This window comes from Bos javanicus, chromosome 4, assembly GCF_032452875.1.
Source record: "Bos javanicus breed banteng chromosome 4, ARS-OSU_banteng_1.0, whole genome shotgun sequence".
Classification (NCBI taxonomy): Eukaryota; Metazoa; Chordata; class Mammalia; order Artiodactyla; family Bovidae; genus Bos; species Bos javanicus.
In genome coordinates this window covers 15,053,109-15,074,301 of record NC_083871.1, presented here as the reverse complement: position 1 = coordinate 15,074,301, position 21,193 = coordinate 15,053,109, and the positions used below count along the sequence as shown (strand labels likewise).

Sequence of the window (21,193 nt, the reverse complement as noted above, 5' to 3'; positions counted from 1 at the left end):
ATGCTGGGAGAGATTGGGGGCAAGAGGAGAAGGGGACGACAGAGGATGAGATAGCTGGATGGCATCACTGACTCGATGGACGTGAGTCTGAGTGAAGTCCGGGAGTTGGTGATGGACAGGGAGGCCTGGTGTGCTGCGATTCATGGGGTTGCAAAGAGTCGGACACAACTGAGTGACTGATCTGATCTGAACACAAGAAAAAGATGTACAGCAAATAACTATAATACACTGTAAACAGCATTCAGTAAAAAATCAAAAAGAAAAAATATAGAATTTTGCTTTTAATTGGGAGAATTAATCAAGAAAGTTGATAGCAAAGGACTAGAGCTGTTTGGAAAGACATTTTGGATTTGGCTATACAGAAAAAGACAGGAAAACCTTTAGGCCGAATGAATAGTGAGGCCAAGACAACATTAGGCCACATTTAGAGACAACGCTCAGTTGAATATGACTGAAACTGAGGAGACTTGACAAAGAATTTTGAGATGTAAGGCAGGAAAAACATACTTAAGTCAGATTTTGAATAGTTTTGAACTCCACGTTAAAGAGACGTCAACAGGAAAACAGCGATGGCTTTTCACAAGGGCAATAATGTGATCAAAGTTGTGTTTTACAAGCTGCTAGTTAAAAGGGACTAAAGGCAAAATTATTCATGAAATTACTACAAACATCCAGAGGCAATGGAAATGGAGGCAACAGCTCAGAGTTCGGATATTGTAAAAGGAATCAACAGGTTTGACAACTAACTGGGTATGGGAGACAGGAGAGAAGGAAGAAGTAAGAATAATGAAATTACAAACTTCGTTTTCAGTACCTTTGAGATTTCTTCCTAGCAATCTCCTTCCTACCATACACTAGAGCTGAAACAGCTAACATTTACTGAGAACTTACTATGTGCAAGGCAACTACTGTGCATGTATTTATTATCCTATTCAATCCTTAGTTTCTGAAGTAAGTACTGTTGGTATTCTCATTTTACTGATGAGGAAACTGAGGCTTCACTATCCAAGTTCACACAGTAAGTGAAAGTGAAAGTGAAGTCGCTCAGTTGTGTCCGACTCTTTGCGACCCCATAGATTGTAGCCCACGGAATCTTCCAGGCAAGAGTACTGGAGTGGGTTGCCATTTCCTTCTCCAGGGGATCTTCCTGACCCAGGGGTCAAACCTGGGTCTCCCGCACTGCAGACAGAGGCTTTACCTCTGAGCCACATAGTAAACAGTTAGATGTTAATCAATGTCACTGTTAATCATTAAAGTATTAGTTGACAATAATTTAAAATGAAATTTCTCACAGGACAGTTATATTTTAAAAAGAAACTCAAAGATAAAAAGATCTTCAAAATCTAACAGGAGAGAGTCAGATGAAGGAACAGCAAGTGACAGGGTAGATATAGTGAGCAGAAAACTATCTAATAATCATAAACTGGATGGCTAAGGGAAAGAGAAGTTTCCTCCTGTACTCATACCAGTTTGCCCCGATGCCAAAAGACCAACATTCTAAACTACGATTCTTTAGAATACGATGAGTCTTAGTCTTATACAGACCTGTACCAGACTTAAAAACCCCTTAAATATACTGACCACATATTAATCTTCTGTATCCCCTGAAAAACAGTAGGTACTGAATGAATGAGGGAACAAATAAACTCGGTTGAATTCCTTCTGTCTAGTTCTCCCTGGCAGAGTGTGACCAACATCCTCACACAATTCAAGACCTACGTTTGGAATAATTTCTCCATGAACTCATTGCTGAAACCTCTGCTCCTGCTTCTCTGCTTTCCAGTTTTTGTCCTTACCAATGTCTTCTACATTACCCCTGACACTCAAATTGTTAAAGCCATGAACAAACAAATGCCTGGCCTTATTTATTGGTATACTGGGAGATGTCTGTACGGGATCCCAGAACATTTCCAACGGTTCTCTAACCCACTGTGTTCTTCCTCAGTTATGGAGGGAAGGCTTTACTTTCCATGGAATCAAACGGTACCCATCTGAAATCAGGAGAGGATTCTCTTTTGACTGACTATCCAATAGGCTGTGCAGAGGGTCTGAGAGATGGGGTCAAGTTTCCAATACTCTAGAGTTTAATTTGTATATACTTTCCCAGAGAAACAGTGTAACAACTGGTAATTAGGCTTCCAGACAGCCCTGCAGAAAAAATCTATTTAACCACAGCGCAGTTAAAGTATTACACAATGGCAACTACATTATTTTTTTCATGATAAATCTACTGTATTTATGCTATATTGTGGACTAAATAAATAGCTGTTTATGGTTAATACTGGTTAATAAGACTTCAGTATTCATACTAAAAAAAGGATGAATTACCATCCAGGTATTAAGCAGAGAAATAAACTTCTGAGTATTATCACCAAACTACACTTAAGTAGAAAGCTAACAAATATAATTAAAACCAACAAATACATCTACTTCTATAACTAAGGCAAAGCAAAATTTTTAAAGGAAAAGAATCATTAAGATGTGAGATTCCAGTTATGCTTTAAAAAAAGATAAAACTACTAAATAACTTTTTAAACTTTATATAACTTCATACTAGCCCTATTACTATTTAAGAAAATATAGTTTAAAAACATACTGCAGTTCAATCTTAATATATGAACTTCTTGCCACCTCTTAATTAAAGGTGTAGAGCATATTTTGATAGCATTTAGTTGAAAAGAAAAGAACTAAAAGAATCCGGTATGTCTCACTTATCAAAGGTGCCATATCTGAATTTTGTTCTTCACATCAAACAGAAATTAAATTTTCTTCTTTTTAGACACATGTCTTGACATTTGTAGACATACCCTCTTTAAAACAAATTTGATGTATGCAAATGCAGGTTTACACAGAGAAAGAAATTATGGGCTGATTATTCATTTTACAAAAGGATTAACAAAAGAATTTCTTTAAATAGTTAATCCTGCCAGTATACTTAAAATACAGTTAAAATTTTTAAAAATCAACTTATAAACAACTTTTCAGAAATGTACTCATAGCATAAAAGTAGTTACAAAAGTATCAAGCTTCCAATATGTTATTATTACAAACTGTCTCAATTGCTTGACTAATCTAGCCTGGGACACAAAAAGATTAAATACAACTGCTTAAAATGGCACAGAAAGGTGTATTTACTATAGTTTTTAAATGCATACGTGCATGACTATCCTAATCATCAAGAAACTACCCAATTCTTCTTTAAAATTTTATCCAGAGGCTAGCAAACAATGAGTAAATTTGGCTAAAAGTAACCTAAGAAACCAAAGAGCAACGGGGCTTCTCTGCCTTCATTGTGTAGGCAAGCCAGAGGTACAAAAAGAAGAAATATCCAGGAATCCCATCAGCACTGCAGCTGTTGCTTTGCTTCTGCAGTGTTCTGAGAAGACTCTTGAGAGTCCCCTGGACTGCAAAGAGATCCAACCAGTCCATTCTAAAGATCAGCCCTGGGTGTTCTTTGGAAGGAATGATGCTAAAGCTGAAACTCCAGTACTTTGACCACCTCATGCAAAGAGTTGACTCACTGGAAAAGTCTCTGATGCTGGGAGGGATTGGGGGCAGGAGGAGAAGGGGCCGACAGAAGTTGAGATGGCTGGATGGCATCACCGACTCGATGGACGTGGGTTTGAGTGAACTCTGGGAGTTGGTGATAGACAGGGAGCCCTGGCGTGCTGCAATTCACGGGGTCACAGAGTCGGACACGACTGAGCGACTGAACTGAACTGAAGAAGTGCTCTGAGATACAGAAGACAACGTCTGGGAAAAGGAAATCCAAATCTGATGATCTAGACATGGAGCATTTTGGAACAACTGAAGGAAGCAGGAAGGACTCCTAACGTTCCCAAGTGGGCAACTGCTGGGTGTATTCCCTGTTCCATGCTCCACCCTGGGACCATGCCCACGAGCCCTGCACCTCCACCAAAGACCAGACACACACGGAGTAACTGGACAGCAAAAAAGGAGCCTTCCAATAATAAGGCAGTGAGGCCGGAGGAGAAACACTTAGCCAGCTGAGGAAATCTGGTGCAAAAGAGACAGCTGCTGCCTGAAAAAAAGGAAGATGAAGAGGAGGACCGGAGAACAAGAGGGGGAGAGGGCCGAAAAGGCCAGAGAAATAAAATTGAGCATCTAACGCCATATGAATCCCAGAGCAGAGAAAACCCCATAACAAACCTCTCTGAGGTGGCTCTGCCTGAGTTAGACTGAATTAGATTATGATCCTATTGCAGTTTCTAAAAGTGCACTGGGAATTTTAAGCAGTTTACATGAAGTAGCCAAGGGTGTTATGAACACTCTGAAACTATATCAAAATTGTACATATTTCCAAACATTTTAAAATAAGAAGCTTTGCTCACTCTGTGCATCTTGCTTATACTAGCTTTGTAAAGGCATTTAAACGCCTGTGGTATTTCTGCATGTGTGCTACGTTACCGCACTTCTGTTCGACTCTTTGCAACCCTATGGACTGTAGCCCGCGAGGCGCCTCTGTCCATGGGATTCTCCGGGCAAGAATACTGCAGTGGCCCTGGAGAAGGAAATGGCAGCCCACTCAGTGTTCTTGCCTAGAGAATCCCATGGACAGAGGAGCCTGATGAGCTACAGTCCACGGGGTCACAAAGAGTCGGACATGACTTAGCAACTAAACAACTCAGACTCTTCAGGTAATTTCATTGTTAGTAACCCGATATGAGAATGTTTTCTATATTACTCATTTTTTGTTGTTGTTCCAGTTGAGACAGAATCTCATCAAATCCCGACATCTCTCCTCGGGAGAGAATGTCATAGGCCAAGGGCATGGGTAGGGCTTGAGGAGAGAGCAGTTATAAACACAGATCTCTCTGTGTTCATTCTTGTGTTGAAGTTAAGAGGCAAGATGACTGGCAGGATTCTCTCAGGATCACATCTGCTGCCACATTAGTTAATACCAGAGCACTTTAATCTGAAGGATGATACTGTAACTTGATTGAACTGATTCACTTTTAATTATCGATAGCTGTTTTATTTAATACCTCCTACATACTGGGGACCACTGTAAACCTCTCAGACGACTGTATTTTGTAGCGCTACGAGATTTATTTACATCCCTATAAAGAGAACTGATGTTCGCTGAACTCTGGAGATATACGTGTATGTATTTGATATGCAATGTTTTGTACTTGATGTCAGTGTACTTGGACTGTGATTACCCCCGTGTACTGGGTGGCAGGGCGCTGAGTGGTTTCTCTGAGAAGAGCTCACGTGGAGACCCGAGTTCTTCCCGAAAGCTTTCGTTGTGGGAGATCTGCTGCTAGGACCTCGGAATGGGTCCCGGTCCGTGTTTAAGAGAGCAAATTCTCTGCTCTGAGATGCCACTCGAGAACTCTGGAGAATGAAGGACAATCAACTTCAAGAGTGTCTGGTTTCTACCAGCTGCTGGAACAGAATTCCATGGGTAGCATTCTGCGCCTCTCAAGGATGCCGGTTAACACCTGTCCTTGAGGACTCTACTGTAAGGAGCACTCAGTTGGGAAAGCTGAGTCAGCTCTGGGCTGTTCACAGGGGCAGGTGGACTGAGGCTGGAGCTTCTGCAGCCGGTATGGGTCTGAGGGCTTACACCCAGCTGTGTGCACCAGGAGAGTCTGGTTTAGCCTCTGGCTGCTGAGAATGCTCACTGAACTGATGGGTCCTTGGAGAGGCCATGCCCTGCAGAAGCAGGAGCAGCTCTTCTGGCCCTGCCTGGCTGCCCACCACCCACCCCCAGAAGACCAGTCAGTACTTCAGGGAAGCATCCAGTGAAATACCAAACACCTTGTGATGAACTTCCATTAGAGGTCAGCATCTGGGGAAAAAAAGTCAATCCTTTGCCCAGTTGTTTCATACCATCTCTGTCGTTGGGCTTTGACAGATGTCCTGCCCACCTCTTTTATTTCCTGTGGGTCAGCCTCCCCGGGTAGTGGGATGGAAGAGCAAGAAAGTCTGCCCTTCGCCACACGAACAGCCATTGACCCAGAGTGGAGGGTGTGTGGGCAGTGACTGGCATACGTGTGTGGTTTCCAGCTCAGCTGACAGTGGGGGCTCAGAAGGGCACGGAGTGGGGAGGGTCCACGACCCTTAGCCACCTGCCAGACTGAAGGCCAGAGGCAACTTGTAAAATTAGGTGCGATCTTCACTCCTTATGCCCTTTCTCTTTTAGACCCATTCACTGGTGAATGGTCCCTCAAGGCTGAAGGATCTGTTGCCGTTGCGGGGAGGGCAGAGAGCTTACCCTCTAGTTTCTACACCAATCTCAACCCTGTGGTTTTCTCAGTATCTATTGTGTGAGCTACTGACGTGACCTCTTCCTCCCTCTGATTGAAAGCTCATCCAGCATTTCTGGATTGTAGAATTCTTATTTCCTGCCTTGTTATTTTGGGAATTTTTAATTTCTTTGCTTTTGTTTTTGAGAAGTAACCTAAAAACTTCCTACAACACTAAATAAAATGGTACTGGTACTACCTTTCAAAAAAAAAGAATACTGCAGTGGGTTGCCACGCCCTCCTCCAGGGGATCTTCCCAACCCAGGGAATGAATCGTGCCTCTTCTGTCTCCTGCATTGGCAGGTGAGTTCTTTACCACTAGCGCCACTTGGGAAGCCTCATCGTGTTTTTGAATGGTGTTAAATATGGTTATTGGCTAGAAATCCTACATTATCAATTGCACATATCTGTACCTTACAGAATAAATAACTCAGACAGCCAGGCTGGGAAGCGTGAGGCAGTGAACACGGTGCCTTTGGGAGGTGTCAGAGCTTTGGGCATGTGCTGTGAAGCTGCACCCACGGATGCTGTGTGCTGATGTGGCTGTAGTTGTTTATATATACATATATAAACATATATATACATGTATGTATTTGCTGTGTGATAAGCTGCCAATCTTAGTTTGAAAAGGGAGAAGTTCCTATCAGAAGTGCATGATTTTTTTCATTCAATGGGATAGTTTTAAACAAACTGTGGACAGCTTCATCTTCACCAAAGCATCACTAAAGCAAAGTCCAGAATCCTTTGCAACTTAACCATACAGCAAACAACAGTCTACTTTTTTGTATGTTTATAATGGTTTTTTTTGGAAAAAAAAAAAACAAAGACTGTGTACATGTTTAAAATCTATTCAGATAAAGCAAAAATATTTCAGTGCCTGAAAGCCAAAATTCAATTTATTTTAGAAATGCTTCAAGTTCTACTGATTCAAGACCAAAGAAGACCAAAGACTTGTAAATAAGATAAATACGATCCTCCCCTGGGAACCGGAGAAGGCAATGGCACCCCACTCCAGTACTCTTGCCTGCAAAATCACATGGACAGAGGAGCCTGGTAGGCTGCAGTCCATGGGGTCGCTAAGGGTCGGACACAACTGAGCGACTTCACCTTCACTTTTCACTTTCATGCATTGGAGAAGGAAATGGCAACCCACTCCAGTGTTCTTGCCCGAAGAATCCTAGGGACAGGGGAGCCTGGTGGGCTGTCGTCTATGGGGTCGCACAGAGTCGGACAGGACTGAAGCAACTTAGCAGCAGCAGCAGCAGCCCTTGGGAACTGAGCTAATTAAATCAACATGCAATGGGAAATACCTGAATTCTCTCAGGCCCAGAAGACAGATCAGGTAGCTTAATCTATTAACACACACTAATAATAATAATGCTTTGACAGAAGAAAAAGGTGCTTAAAATCAAGTAACAAGAGGGGGCAAACTCCCTAAATACGTGTTCTGCACCATCCAGGAGAAAAGGGTAGAGACGCAGGAGGCCCCATGATGTTTTCCACTGTTAACTAAATGGATGTTTTCTTCTACGAGCACAGTGAGCCCTGGTGAGCAATCTCTCATGCAGACTTGCTTCCCATTATTTTAATTCCATGTTTACCAGGCAACCTTCTAAACACTAATTCACTTTCCCAGAAAGCTTAACAGAGGTCCACCATCCCTGACTCACAATTCTGAAGTCAAAGAAGTTTCAAAAAACAAAAGCTCCTTTTAGAACTCATCTGGTGGCAAATCCTGACCTAAATGGCCATGCAGCTTTTATTTACTCCACTTAATATGAAAAGTTGAAAGCTTTGCTGCAGAAATATGAATCTACTTGATTATAGGGTGCCACTCCAGATCCCACTGGAGGGTTTCTTACAATCCAATCACACTCCTTATCTTTCTAAAATATAAAAATTCTAAATTCTAAGGCACCTCTGAAAGAAGTGTCCGTGGATCTAAATATAAAGAAATTTATATTTAGAGAAATCAGCATTCTACCATATAGTTCAGATCAGATCAGATCAGTCGCTTAGTCGTGTCCGACTCTTTGCGACCCCATGAATCCCAGCACGCCAGGCCTCCCTGTCCATCACCAACTCCGGGAGTTCACTCAGACTCACGTCCATCGAGTTAGTGATGCCATCCAGCCATCTCATCCTCTGTCATCCCCTTCTCCTCCTGCCCCCAATCCCTCCCAGCATCAAGGTCTTTTCCAATGAGTCAACTCTTTGCATGAGGGGGCCAAAGTACTGGAGTTTCAGCTTTAGCATCATTCCTTCCAAAGAAATCCCAGGGCTGATCTCCTTCAGAATGGACTGGTTGGATCTCCTTGCAGTCCAAGGGACTCTCAAGAGTCTTCTCCAACACCACAGTTCAAAAGCATCAATTCTTCAGCGCTCAGCCTTCTTCACAGTCCAACTCTCACATCCATACATGACCACAGGAAAAACCATAGCCTTGACTAGCCGGACCTTTGTTGGCAAAGTAATATCTCTGCTTTTGAATATGCTATCTAGGTTGGTCATAACTTTCCTTCCAAGGAGTAAGCGTCTTGTAATTTCATGGCTGCGGTCACCATCTGTAGTGATTTTGGAGCCCAGAAAAATAAAGTCGGACACTGTTTCCACTGTTTCCCCATCTACTTCCCATGAAGTGGTGGGACCGGATGCCATGATCTTCGTTTTTGAATGTTGAGCTTTAACCAACTTTTTCACTCTCCACTTTCACTTTCATCAAGAGGCGTTTTAGTTTCTCTTCACTTTCTGCCATAAGGGTGGTGTCATCTGCATATCTGAGGTTATTGATATTTCTCCCGGCAATCTTGATTCCAGCTTGCGTTTCTTCTAGTCCAGCGTTTTTCGTGATGTACTCTGCATATAAGTTAAATAAACAGGATGACAATATACAGCCTTGACGAACTCCTTTTCCTATATGGAACCAGTCTGTTGTTCCATGTCCAGTTCTAACTGTTGCTTCCTGACCTGCATACAAATTTCTCAAGAGGCAGATCAGGTGGTCTGGTATTCCCATCTCTTTCAGAATTTTCCACAGTTTATTGTGATCCACACAGTCAAAGGCTTTGGCATAGTCAATAAAGCAGAAATAGATGTTTTTCTGGAACTCTCTTGCTTTTTCTGTGATCCATATAGTTCAGTATTATATAAATTTAGTTAGTGTGATAAAGGACAGAAATGGTATGGACCTAACAGAAGCAGAAGATATTAAGAAGAGGTGGCAAGAATACACAGAAGAACTATACAGAATCACGACCAAGATAATCACGATGGTGTAATCACTCACCTAGAGCCAGACATCCTGGAATGAGAAGTCAAGTGGGCCTTAGAAACCATCACTATGAAAAAAACTAGTGGAGGTGATGGAATTCCAGATGAGCTATTTCAAATCCTGAAAGATGATGCTGTGAAAGTGCTGCACTCAATATGCCAGCAAATTTGGAAAACTCAGCAGTAGCCACGGGACTGGAAAAGGTCAGTTTTCATTCCAACCCCAAAGAAAGGCAATGCCAAAGAATGCTCAAACTACCGCACAGTTGCACTCATCTCACACGCTAGTAAAGTAATGCTCAAAATTCTCCAAGCCAGGATTCAACAGTACATGAACCGTGAACTTCTAGATGTTCAAGCTGGATTTAGAAAAGGCAGAGGAACCAGAGATCAAACTGCCAACATCCGTTGGATCATAGAGAAAGCAAGAGAGTTCCAGAAAAACATCTATTTCTGCTTTATTGACTATGCCAAAGCCTTTGGCTGTGTGGATCATAACAAACTATGGAAAATCCTTAAAGAGATGGGAATATTAGACCATCTAACCTGCCTCCCGAGAAATCTGTATTCAGGTCAGGAAGCAACAGTTAGAACTGGACATGGAACAACAGACTGGTTCCAAATAGGAAAAGGAGTACGTCAAGGCTGTATATTGTCACCCTGCTTATTTGACTTATATGCAGAGTACATCACGAGAAACTCTGGGCTGAATGAAGCACAAGCTGGAATCAAGACTGCCAGGAGAAATATCAATAACCTCAGATATGCAAATGACATCACCTTTATGGCAGAAAGCAAAGAAGAACTAAAGAGCCCCTTGATGAAAGAGGAGAGTGGAAAAGTTGGCTTAAAACTCAACATTCAGAAAACTAAGATCATGACATCTGGTCCCGTTACTTCATGGCAAACAGATGGGGAAACAATGGAAACAGTGACAGACTATTTTTGGGGGCTCCAAAATCAGTGCAGATGGTGTGCAGCCATGAAATTAAGAGACACTCGCTCCTTGGAAGACAAGTTATGACCAACCTAGACAGCATATTAAAAAGCAGAGACATTACTTTGTCAACAAAGGTCTGTCTAGTCAAAGCTATGGTTTTTCCAGTAGTCATGTAAGGATGTGAGAGTTGGACTGTAAAGAAAGCTGAGTGCCGAAGAATTGATGCTTTTGAACTGTGGTGTTCGAGAAGACTCTTGAGAGTCCCTTGGACTGCAAGAAGATCCAACCAGTCCATCCTAAAGGAAATCAGTCCTGAATATTCTTTGGAAGGACTGATGCTGAAGCTGAAACTCCAATACTTTGGCCACCTAATGCGAAAAACTGATTCATTGGAAAAGACCCTGATCCTGGGAAAGATTGAAGGCAAGAGGAGAAGGGGTTGACAGAGGATGAGATGGTTGGATGGCCTCACCGACTCGACTGACATGAGTTTGAGTAAACTCTGGGAGTTGGTGATGGACAGGGAGGCCGGACATGCTGCAGTCCATGGGGTAACAAAGAGTCAGACACGAATGAGCGACTGAACTGAAGTTAGTGTGAATATGTTATCATCTCTAGGTATACTGATAAAAGTCCAATTCCAAATCTACAAAAACAATTACCAGGGCTTATGGTGACAAGCCCAGGTGGCACAAATCTGTCTAGAATCTTCATCCTAAGCCTACTGTCTTCCAAGCCACCTTCCATCCTCTGTCTGACCTGCCAGAAGACAAACTAACAGTTAAGCAATCTCCTCTGCCAGTTATAATTCACTGTCAGCCTTCATGCAACCTTCTACAATAGTTAGAAAAAGAAAAGGTAAAAAATTAAAATGGATTTCTAAGTTAAGTAACAATTTTGATCAAATTAAATTATTGGAGAATTATCACTATTTAAACATGATCTCTAAGAAATTAACATGAGAAGATTCTTCACCTTGCTTAAAAAGACTTAAAACTATACCAGGTGGATAGTCCTGCTGATTCTTTTCTAATCTCAATTTACAGCTCTAAAGGTTCTAAATTCTTAATATATCTTCTAGTGGTTAGGGAAAAAAGAGTAACAACTAAAGTTTCATTTTTAATCCACACATATTTATTCTTTTCCAGCAAGAGTTTATAGTTTTCAGTGTACAGGTTTGTACATCCTTTATCTGAAGTTTCCCTTCATATTTCATAGTTTTTTATGGCAAATGGTATTTTAAAACTTTATTTTCCAAGTTTTCACTGCTAGTATAAAAAAGTACAGTTAATTCTTACATATTAGTCATGTATCATACAACATTGCTAAACTGACTTACTAAATTCCAGAAGATTCTTTGTAGATTACATCAAATTGTCTACATAATCTTATCACCTGTAAATAAAGGCAGTTTTATTTTTTTCTTTTCAATCTGGATGCCTTTTATTTCTTCTCTTGTCTTATTTCAGTGGTTATTTATAATACTAAAAGTCCACACATTTAGATTGTTTTAATTTTACAAAGCTCAGCAAGAAATCATAAAAAATATCACTGAGATTCATTAAACATGAAGAAGTCTAAGTTTACCCTAAATAATTTAAAGGGTAAAATTACAAAATATATTTATAATGTGCTGGTTGACTCACTCAATGAGATTGCCTATGCTTTGTGATATAATCAGAAACAGAAATACTGAGCATATTCAACTGCATTTTTTTAAAAAATCACATTTACTGGCTTTCCTATAATTACTAAAGTAGCACATGATCTGGAATTTTGAGATACAAGGAAGAAAATAATAATTATCCTTAATCTTATCACCCAAAGATAAACACTGTTTATGTTTAATTGTATCATGAGCAGTTTTCTACAGCATTAATTTTTCTGCAGCACCATTACTAAGAGCTCCATACTAACCCATCCATCATATGGCTATGTTATAATTTCATTCTTCTCCCATCACTGGATATCCACACTGCTTTAAAGTTTTCACTATTATCATATACATTAAGCACAGCAGTTAAATTTGTATATAAATCAGAACGACCATTAGAGTCCCTTTTGCCCATTCCTTTATTAAAGCTACCAGTGTTTTCCTAATCCAAGCTCTTCTTATACTAATGCTATCAATCATCTACCACATTAATCCCAAATGTATTTCATTTGCCTTTCTATTATTTTTAATTCAGGAATTATTAATTTTATGTTAATGGTAACTATTACAAAGACAAATAAAATATATTTTGTTTTTATTATCCACTCTATCACTATAGTAATACAAAGCCCTGAAACTAAAAGAGAAGATTAAAGAGAAAAATCAGTGGTGCCAATGAAAAGTGTAAAGTAGGTTAAGCCATTTGATACAGTTTTAACTCATCTCCTAATATAACCATATCTTAGGTAAAAGAGAACTCAGTCCATCCTTAATCTCAAGGGTAAAATATTACTTCCCCTACAAAGACAAAAATAAGGTCCAAAGAAAATTCCCAATAATCACACAGGACACATTTGTCTGACACTGCAGTAACTTCCATTCTCATTTCGTTAACGAAAACAATCTTTGAGAGAGAAATGTGTCCCAATTAGCATCTTGGGTTAATAAACATTAAATTACCTAAACAACACCTAAACATTTCCCTATTAAGCTAGAGGTGTATTTGATAGGAATATGACTTTAAAAAATTTCCCTGTCCCTTAAGAAAAATATCCAAAATGGAAAACAAACCAAATATACAAATAAACTGTAGTAAGAAAAAAATATGTAATCATTCTATATTAAACAAAAGTTGAATCGTTTTGGGGAAACATTTCAAAAATAACTGATGATCATGAGGTAAGAGCACAAGGTTTTCACTGCAACTACTTGTGTTACACCACACAAGGCATTTCACTTCTACAAGCCTTAGTTTCTTCAGCTTTAAAACGAAAAATCTAAGGAGCCCCAGTTCGAGACAGCAGACTAGAGAAATCACAGCAACTTATTTCCTACTTCTTCACCCTTCCAAAATTCCAGTGATCTGATAATAAAGACACTTTTAAAGGAGCAATCCATAATAATTAAGGAAAGGAGCCATTAGAAGACAGAGTTCAATAAATTTCTCAAGATGGAAAGCAGGTGGAGGAGTGTAATGAATAAAATAGCCTCGATAAAAGCAGTCACAGCTTCAAAACAGAAAAGATCTGAGGACAAAGCCAAACTGCTAGAATCAACTGAACGCGCACACCAGGGAGGTAAGGAGGAGGGGGAGGCGGAAGCAAATGCAAGGGAGACTAACTGAGACTCTAATTCAAAAAGTAATTCTCGTACGAGACAGCAAAAGAGACACTGATGTATAGAACAGTCTTATGGACTCTGTGGGAGAGGGAGAGGGTGGGAAGATTTGGGAGAATGACATTGAAACATGTAAAATATCATGTAAGAAACGAGTTGCCAGTCCAGGTTCAATGCACGATACTGGATGCTTGGGGCTAGTGCACTGGGACGACCCAGAGGGATGGTATGCGGAGGCAGAAGGGAGGAGGGTTCGGGATGGGGAACACATGTATACCTGTGTCGGATTCATTTTGATATTTGGCAAAACTAATACAATTATGTAAAGTTTAAAAATAAAATAAAATTAGAAAGAAAAAAAAAGTAATTCTCTAAAAATAAACAAATAAATGCTAACTTTCTAATCCACACACCTCACTATATGCAGAGTTCTTAGTTTATTATTGCTTTACTTATAAATTTAGACAGATAACCAAAGTTCACAAGATATTGGAAAACTGAAAAAAAGACACCAAAGTAAAATAAAAACTGTCCCCAGGAGAGAAATTAAGGAATAAAAAAGAATATTGGCCCTTATTATAAGCCCTTCTACACAACTTAGTTTTTTTAACCACATGCATACATACTTTGGTTTTTCAAAAAAGCTGAAGTGCATTAACTGAAAAAAAAGTTTACTGAAGTTCTTTCAATCAATTCTAATACTCTCCCTATGTAAAATTTCAGACATTTGCTCTTATTAAGCAACTGTAACACATAATTATGTCATAAAATAAGTAAACCAGTAAGATTAATACTATGCATACAAAATCTTTAAATTCAATGCAAAACTTTCAAATTCTTAACTCTGTGTGCTATACAGATACACACACCTCTACAAACACATACAGTCTTGTTTTAGAACCATAACCACTAGCATATTATCATGCTATTATCATTATTTTAAATCTATAAATTCAAATACATTTAAAATCATTTAAATAAAAAGACATACCCCTATGTTCCAGTAACATAGTATAAAGTCGAAAATATATGCAATGTTGATCAAACTATTATTTTTTAAAAACATCTTTAGCTACTTCAAAGATAAGCACTGTTCTAACACATCTCATGACACCAATTAAAAGTATTTCTCTAAACAAACAGTATCTTAAAAACTTTCAAATGGTTCAGAAATTTAAAACAGCAACATTTTATATTCCAAGGATATACTGTTTCAAATCCTTTCCTTTAACCCTTTTTCTGGATACGGCAATGGCACCCCACTCCGGTACTCTTGCTTGGAAAGTCCCATGGACGGAGGAGCCTGGTGGGCTGCAGTCCATGGGGTTGCTAAGAGTCGGGCACGACTGGGCAATGGCAGCCCACTCCAGTGTTCTTGCCTGGAGAATCCCAGGGACAGAGGATCCTAGTGGGCTGCCGTCCATGGGGTCGCACAGAGTCGGACACGACTGAAGCGACTTAGCAGCAGCAGCAGCAACCCTTTTTCAACCATAGTTAAGGACCACAGCCCAGCTAAAATTTTTTAAATGGTAAAGCTTACTGTAGAAAATACATGTGTAACACATCACCATCCAATCAACCATCATCACCCAGTAAACCATCACAAAAACAGAGGAACACGCACAGCAAACGGTGCGACCAAGAGGCTCCCAGATGACTCCCTCACACTTGGTAGATGATCCCCCACATGTATAATCCATCAACAGAGGTGATTCATTCCCTTTCTCCCACAAACTAAAGTACAAAGTACAAATCAGGATGTCCAAAAGCAAAAAAACAATGAGGTCTTCAAATTAGGTAAGAGAGGTGTACAATTATAAAAACTGCAAAATACCCACCTAACCCTAATTATATGAAGTTAAGGAAACTCTGAACATAGATGACATGCAACTTCATCATACACTGCTAAATCTGATAATCAAAGTTATAAATAAGAAAAAGATATCTCATAGGAGTTACAAATGGACAATTACATGAATCTGAAGCATTTTCTTGTCTCAAAAATGAGTACAACAAAATAAAAAAAGCAAGTAGTATAATAAGGACTATCATACAAGCCTAAAGACTTAAACATCATCAGGAAAGGAAAGAGTACGTTGCTTTGCAGAAGTAGCTAGGAACAACAGAACACAGGAAAAGGAAAGGAGAGAGCGTTCCAGCACTACACTACCACCTTCATTCTCTTCCAGGTTAGTGGTCTATCTTTGACCACCTTCCAGCCTGGGCACTTCCATTCACATCTTTGGCCTACCGACCGACTACAAGTAATAAATTTTAACTCCCTATCTCCAGTCACAATCTGTCACCTGAGTATCAGAGGAATATGTATTTCAGAACATTGTCACTTGACTGTCCCATCAGAATTTTTAACACAAAAATGAACGATAATGAACTCATCTGCCACTGTTCCCTCTGTACACACACACACACACCTATTCTGGTTATTGGTATCATATTCCAAAACTTAAGAGTTATCCATTCTATTTCCTCCCCTCTAACTAATCTTGTATTGGTCACCAACTCAAGTTCTAGTCTACTGTAAAAAGAGTAACACAAAAATCCATACTCTCCATGCTCAACAGCTCTGTCTTGGTTCAATTACATAAATATATTAGGGCTGTTGGTTACATTTTATATATATCTTATATACATAAACATATATATTTATATATATACAAATTATACACATAAATTAATATATTAATATTTGTATTATTTTATCAATATAAAATATTTATACATCACATATAAAATATATTTGAATATATTATATTAATATTTATATTTATTAATATATATCAGATGTTTATAAATATGTTGTATATTTATATAACATATTATCTATATAAAATATAAATGAATAGTTTATAGTTACATTAATACATGTTATATATATTAGGGTTTTTATATATATATATATAAAGTTCTGTAAAACCTTTTTTTTTAAATCTTACAGAAAAACTCAGGTGAACTTTTTTCCAACTCATATTTGGGATTACTACATCTCTCCTAAAAGCTCTCCCTGCCTTCAATCTGGCTTAATTCTTCAATCATTCCTTTCTACTCATGTTGAAATGATCTTTCTAGAATATAATTTGAATCATTTTCATCACCACTGCTTAAAATCTTTCAATGACTCAAAATAAAGACCTAAAATCCTTAGAAGAATATCCTGTTTCTTGTCACCTCTTTATCTTTAATCTCTTTCTAATCTCCCATATAATACACTAAATTCTGGTCACTGCAGATCCTGGAAAAACTTTTACTGTTTCTTACCTCAATACCTCTGCATATGCTTTATTTCCACTTTACCAGGGTCTTTTTCTTGACAAGGCAACTCTGATTTGCCCAAATGTCCTCTCATACACCACACGTGGCCTCGACTTCCATTCCTTCTTTGGTCCCACAGCATTTTAACAGACATCCTTCCATACTATAAATGTTTACTAACTTGAAACTTGGACACCATATATGTGAAATACATATATTATTCATTTTTGTGTCCCACAATGCTAGCACTCTGCCTCGCAATAAGTGATCAATAACTAAAGAATGTTGAAGAATTTTTGCTTTTTTCAGAAACTTTCACTATCAGCCTTGCCCAGAGACACAGAACAAAGCAGCTACTTAAGGAAAACAACTGAAACCAGGCAAGAAAGCAGTAAGTGGGGCCCAAAAAATGAAAAATTAAATATATTTTTCAAAGTTGTTTCTGAGAAACGTCTCACATTCTAACACAAACGTGTCATACTTGCTATTTAATTTTCAGTGCTTATTCTGATTTCCAAGAAAATAAATGGTAAAAAGTTGTTCTCTCTGCAACTGGGTCAGCACAGAAAGAAAAATGTGAAGTATTACCTAAATCAGCTATTCTTCAAAACTGAGCATAATTAGAATTTTTAAACTTCTATAATAAGTAAGAACCCCACCCGATCCACCCAACCCCAATTCCACTCTTTATAGAGTTGTCTCTTAAAAGACTTAGGAGTAAGATTACAATGGGTATTTTACTAACCAGTTATCATTCTCCATAGAATCCCAACATATTTTCCTGAACTTAACTTTTTTTTCTTTTATCGTAAGAAATTAACATTAGTTCACTATCCTTAAGATAAAATGAAATACTTTCCTTTTACCATCCCTCAAATGGTCCGTGAAGAGAAATTTGCCCAGTTGAACTCGCTCTAAGATTTGTAACAGTTTTCTGGGATCAGAGAAGGGAATAGAGAACCCTCCTCCCAATACTGAGCCCCCTAGCATTCCTGATCCTTCCCCTTTCTCTTCTCCAGTAGTATCCACACACAACTTTACTCTTTAAAGTAAAACAAATTCAAGTTCACAACTAATTTTAGAAGTGTGTGAAAGAATCCCAGAGACCAAGCCACACAGCACTGGAATAATTTTTTTTTTTTAAGCTGAATTCCTGACACCAATTCTAATGGGTTGATCAACAGTGTTTTTTTTTTACTCTAGTTTTTTTTTTAATGTATATTCTTATTACTGTCTCTAGCCTATTATCGGGCTTCCCTGATAGTTCAGTTGGTTAAAACAAAACAAAAAAACATACACCTGCAATGCAGGAGACCCTGGTTTGATCCCTGGGTTGGGAAGATCTGCTGGAGAAGGGAAAGGCTATCTACTCCAGTGCACTGGCCTGGAGAATTCCACGGACTGTATAGTTCATGGGGTCGCAAAGAGTCGGACACTTCTGAGCAACTTTCAGCCTACTGGTATTCTGGGTTCCTATTCTTTCCCTAAAAAGTTTCCCAGTTTTAGGACCTCCCAAAATGCCCTTATTTCTTCCCAATATAAAGCTAAACTCCTGCTCCTGCCACAAACTGATCTGGCTTAAAAGATGTCACTTATATTTACATACACTAATTTAGAGCTGTGTGTGTGTGTGCTCAGTCGGGTCCCAGTCTTTACAACACAATGTACTGTAGCCCCCCAGGCTCCTCTGTCCACGGCGTTCTCCAGGCAAGAATACTGGAGTGGGCTGCTATTTCCTCCTCTAGGGGATCCTCCCCACCCAGGTATCCAGTTCATCTCTCATGCATTGCCTGCACTGGCAGGTGGGTTTTTGTTTGTTTGTTTGTTTGTTTGTTTAACCACTGAGCCACTTGGGAGGCCCTAATTTAGAGGTGCATATTGTAATTACTGTTATTATTCTGCAGATGAGATAATAAAATTAGGAAAAGCGATATAACATTTATAAATGCCAGTACTTTAATTTGAATCCAGTTCTTCTGACTTCAAGATCAAGTTACCATATTAAAAGAAAGCAGTCTGCATTTAAAAAGATTCAACTTCCCTGGCTCTAGGCGACCTTATTGCATCTAATACATATAATTTTTAGGCAAATTCTACATTTCACCCTCGTCCTAAATGTCCCTTTTGAAAGCGTCAATGAGGCTTGTACAATAAAAAATCCTGCGACTCAGTTAAAAAGTTCTGTGTTCACCCTAATGTTCACTCTTTTGGCATTTTTTTTTTTCTAAAAACAGCCTTCAGTAGTTTCTGTACTCATCAACTTTTTAGGGTAAGAAATTGCTTAACTAGGTTCTTCAACCAACAAGCACTACTACGTGCTTTCAAATACCTGTCCCTTTAATAGTCAATTCCATTCCTTTCTTGCTATTTGCAAAGCATATCTGGGGGTAATCCTGCATGGCTCCTAACCCCACGAAATACTCTATTCTGGGGGCTTCCCTGGTGGCTGAGTGGTAAAGAATCCGCCAGCTAATACAGGAGGCACGGTTCAATCTCTGATTGGGTAAGATCCCACATGCCAGGGAGCATCTAAGCCCGTGGGCCACAACTACTGAGCCTGTGCTCTAGAGCCCAGGAGCCGGAACTACTGAGCCCACCTGCGGGCAACTACCAAGCCCGCGTGCCTAGAGCCCGAGCTCCGCAACGAGAGAAGCCACGGCAATCAAGCCCACGCACTGCAACCAGAGAGTAGCTCTCGCTGGCCGCAACTACAGAAACACTCGCGCAGCAGCCAAGACCCAGCATGGCAAAAAAATAAATAAAGTTATTTAAAAATATGTACTCTGAATATCTTCTGACTTCACTCAGAAAAAGGAAGGGAAATCAAAGGAGCCAATGCCTCTGCCTGCTTAAGATCTAGTGCAATGATACAAATTAAAAAGTAACGTGACTACGTGAAACGAAGTAGATGATTACGAAGAAACCAACTTTCACCTAACTTAACTCTGACCAGCATTTTTGCCCACCGCTTGTAATAAACCCCAGGCTTTTCCCATTTCTGTTATCAGTCATGATATAAAATGAGAATATTAAGACCCAACAAAGAGCACTGGGATTTAAAAATGGTGATTATAGAAACAAGCCTCTAAAATTCTGAAAACCAGTAAGGAGAAAACTATTATCAACAGGCGCTTGCTAAGTGCAAGGCACTGGAGGGGACAAAAAGCTGCCAAACGGGAAGCTCTTTAAAAACTTGACCAGGTGACTTAGTCAATTTTGTAACCTCCATCCTCACTCCTCCAGCGCCAGGCAAAAGTCAACTGAATTTGAAGCGCTGGTGTATGAGATGTGCTGCAGCGAGGACCCGTGGGACAGAGACCGGCTTGGGATGTAACTTTGAGAGGTATTGTTTAAACGGCTCTGCGCTGTTCAATTCAAACGGAACAGGCTGCCGCTCCGTCCGAGCTTGTGTGGGGCCCGGGAAACCAGCCAGGTCAGGCGGTCTCTCCTAACTACAAACCGGGACATCTCCGAGGGACCCCAAAGGTCTGGGGCGATGAAAACCAGAGTTACTTGCCTCCCATTCCTGCAGGAATCGTTCGGCCTCTTTAGAACCAGCGGTCTTGTGTCTCCTAAATTCGTCCTTCACGTACCGGTCGCCAAGGTCTTTGAGGTCTGGGGGCAGAACCCGGTGCAGCAGCAAAATGCGCCGATACAAGGCCCGGACACGCGAGACGTGCAGAGCAGACATAATGCCGCGCGTGGACCCCAGGCCGCGCCTGCGCAGAAGGTCAGCGCCCGCTTGCCTCTCTTTCCAAGCCGGATATAAGTAACCCGAACACAAGCGGAAGAGGGCACGCGACCTTCATCCGGTTTGGTCCGTTCTAATATGAGGACCTTCCTGAAACACGAGCGGGAGCAGCAGGCGGGATACGGGCCCGTCCTCCTTCCAAAGGGGCGTGGCTTTCGTGGAGAGCTTGGGATGCTACCACTCAAGGACTGAGTCCTGGGCCGAGGGGGGTCCTCCACCAAGAGTCTGACCTGGACCTCTTGTCACCCCTCATTTACACCCCATCATCTTGTCCATTAATCTTACCCCTTTCTCTAAAAGCCGTCGTCAAAATCGGGCTCCTCCAGGAAGCCTCCCATGCCTTAATTCAAGCCATTTAAGATGTCTTAGAGTGTTCCTCCGGAGAAGGCAATGGCACCCCATTCCAGTACTCTTGCCTG

The 21,193-nt window shown here is 40.1% G+C and overlaps 1 protein-coding gene across 1 annotated transcript in view; it reads right to left on the bottom strand.

The window, feature by feature from the left end:
• SDHAF3 (succinate dehydrogenase complex assembly factor 3) overlaps nucleotides 1–20,804 on the bottom strand; it is an 87,145-nt gene extending 66,341 nt beyond the window's left edge. Inside the window, exon 1 of the mRNA XM_061413512.1 lies at nucleotides 20,541–20,804. Within this exon, the coding sequence (XP_061269496.1) occupies nucleotides 20,541–20,714 (174 nt within the window). The 5' untranslated portion in view covers nucleotides 20,715–20,804. The remainder of the gene's footprint in view (nucleotides 1–20,540) is intronic.
• Between the last annotated feature and the right edge of the window lie 389 nt (nucleotides 20,805–21,193).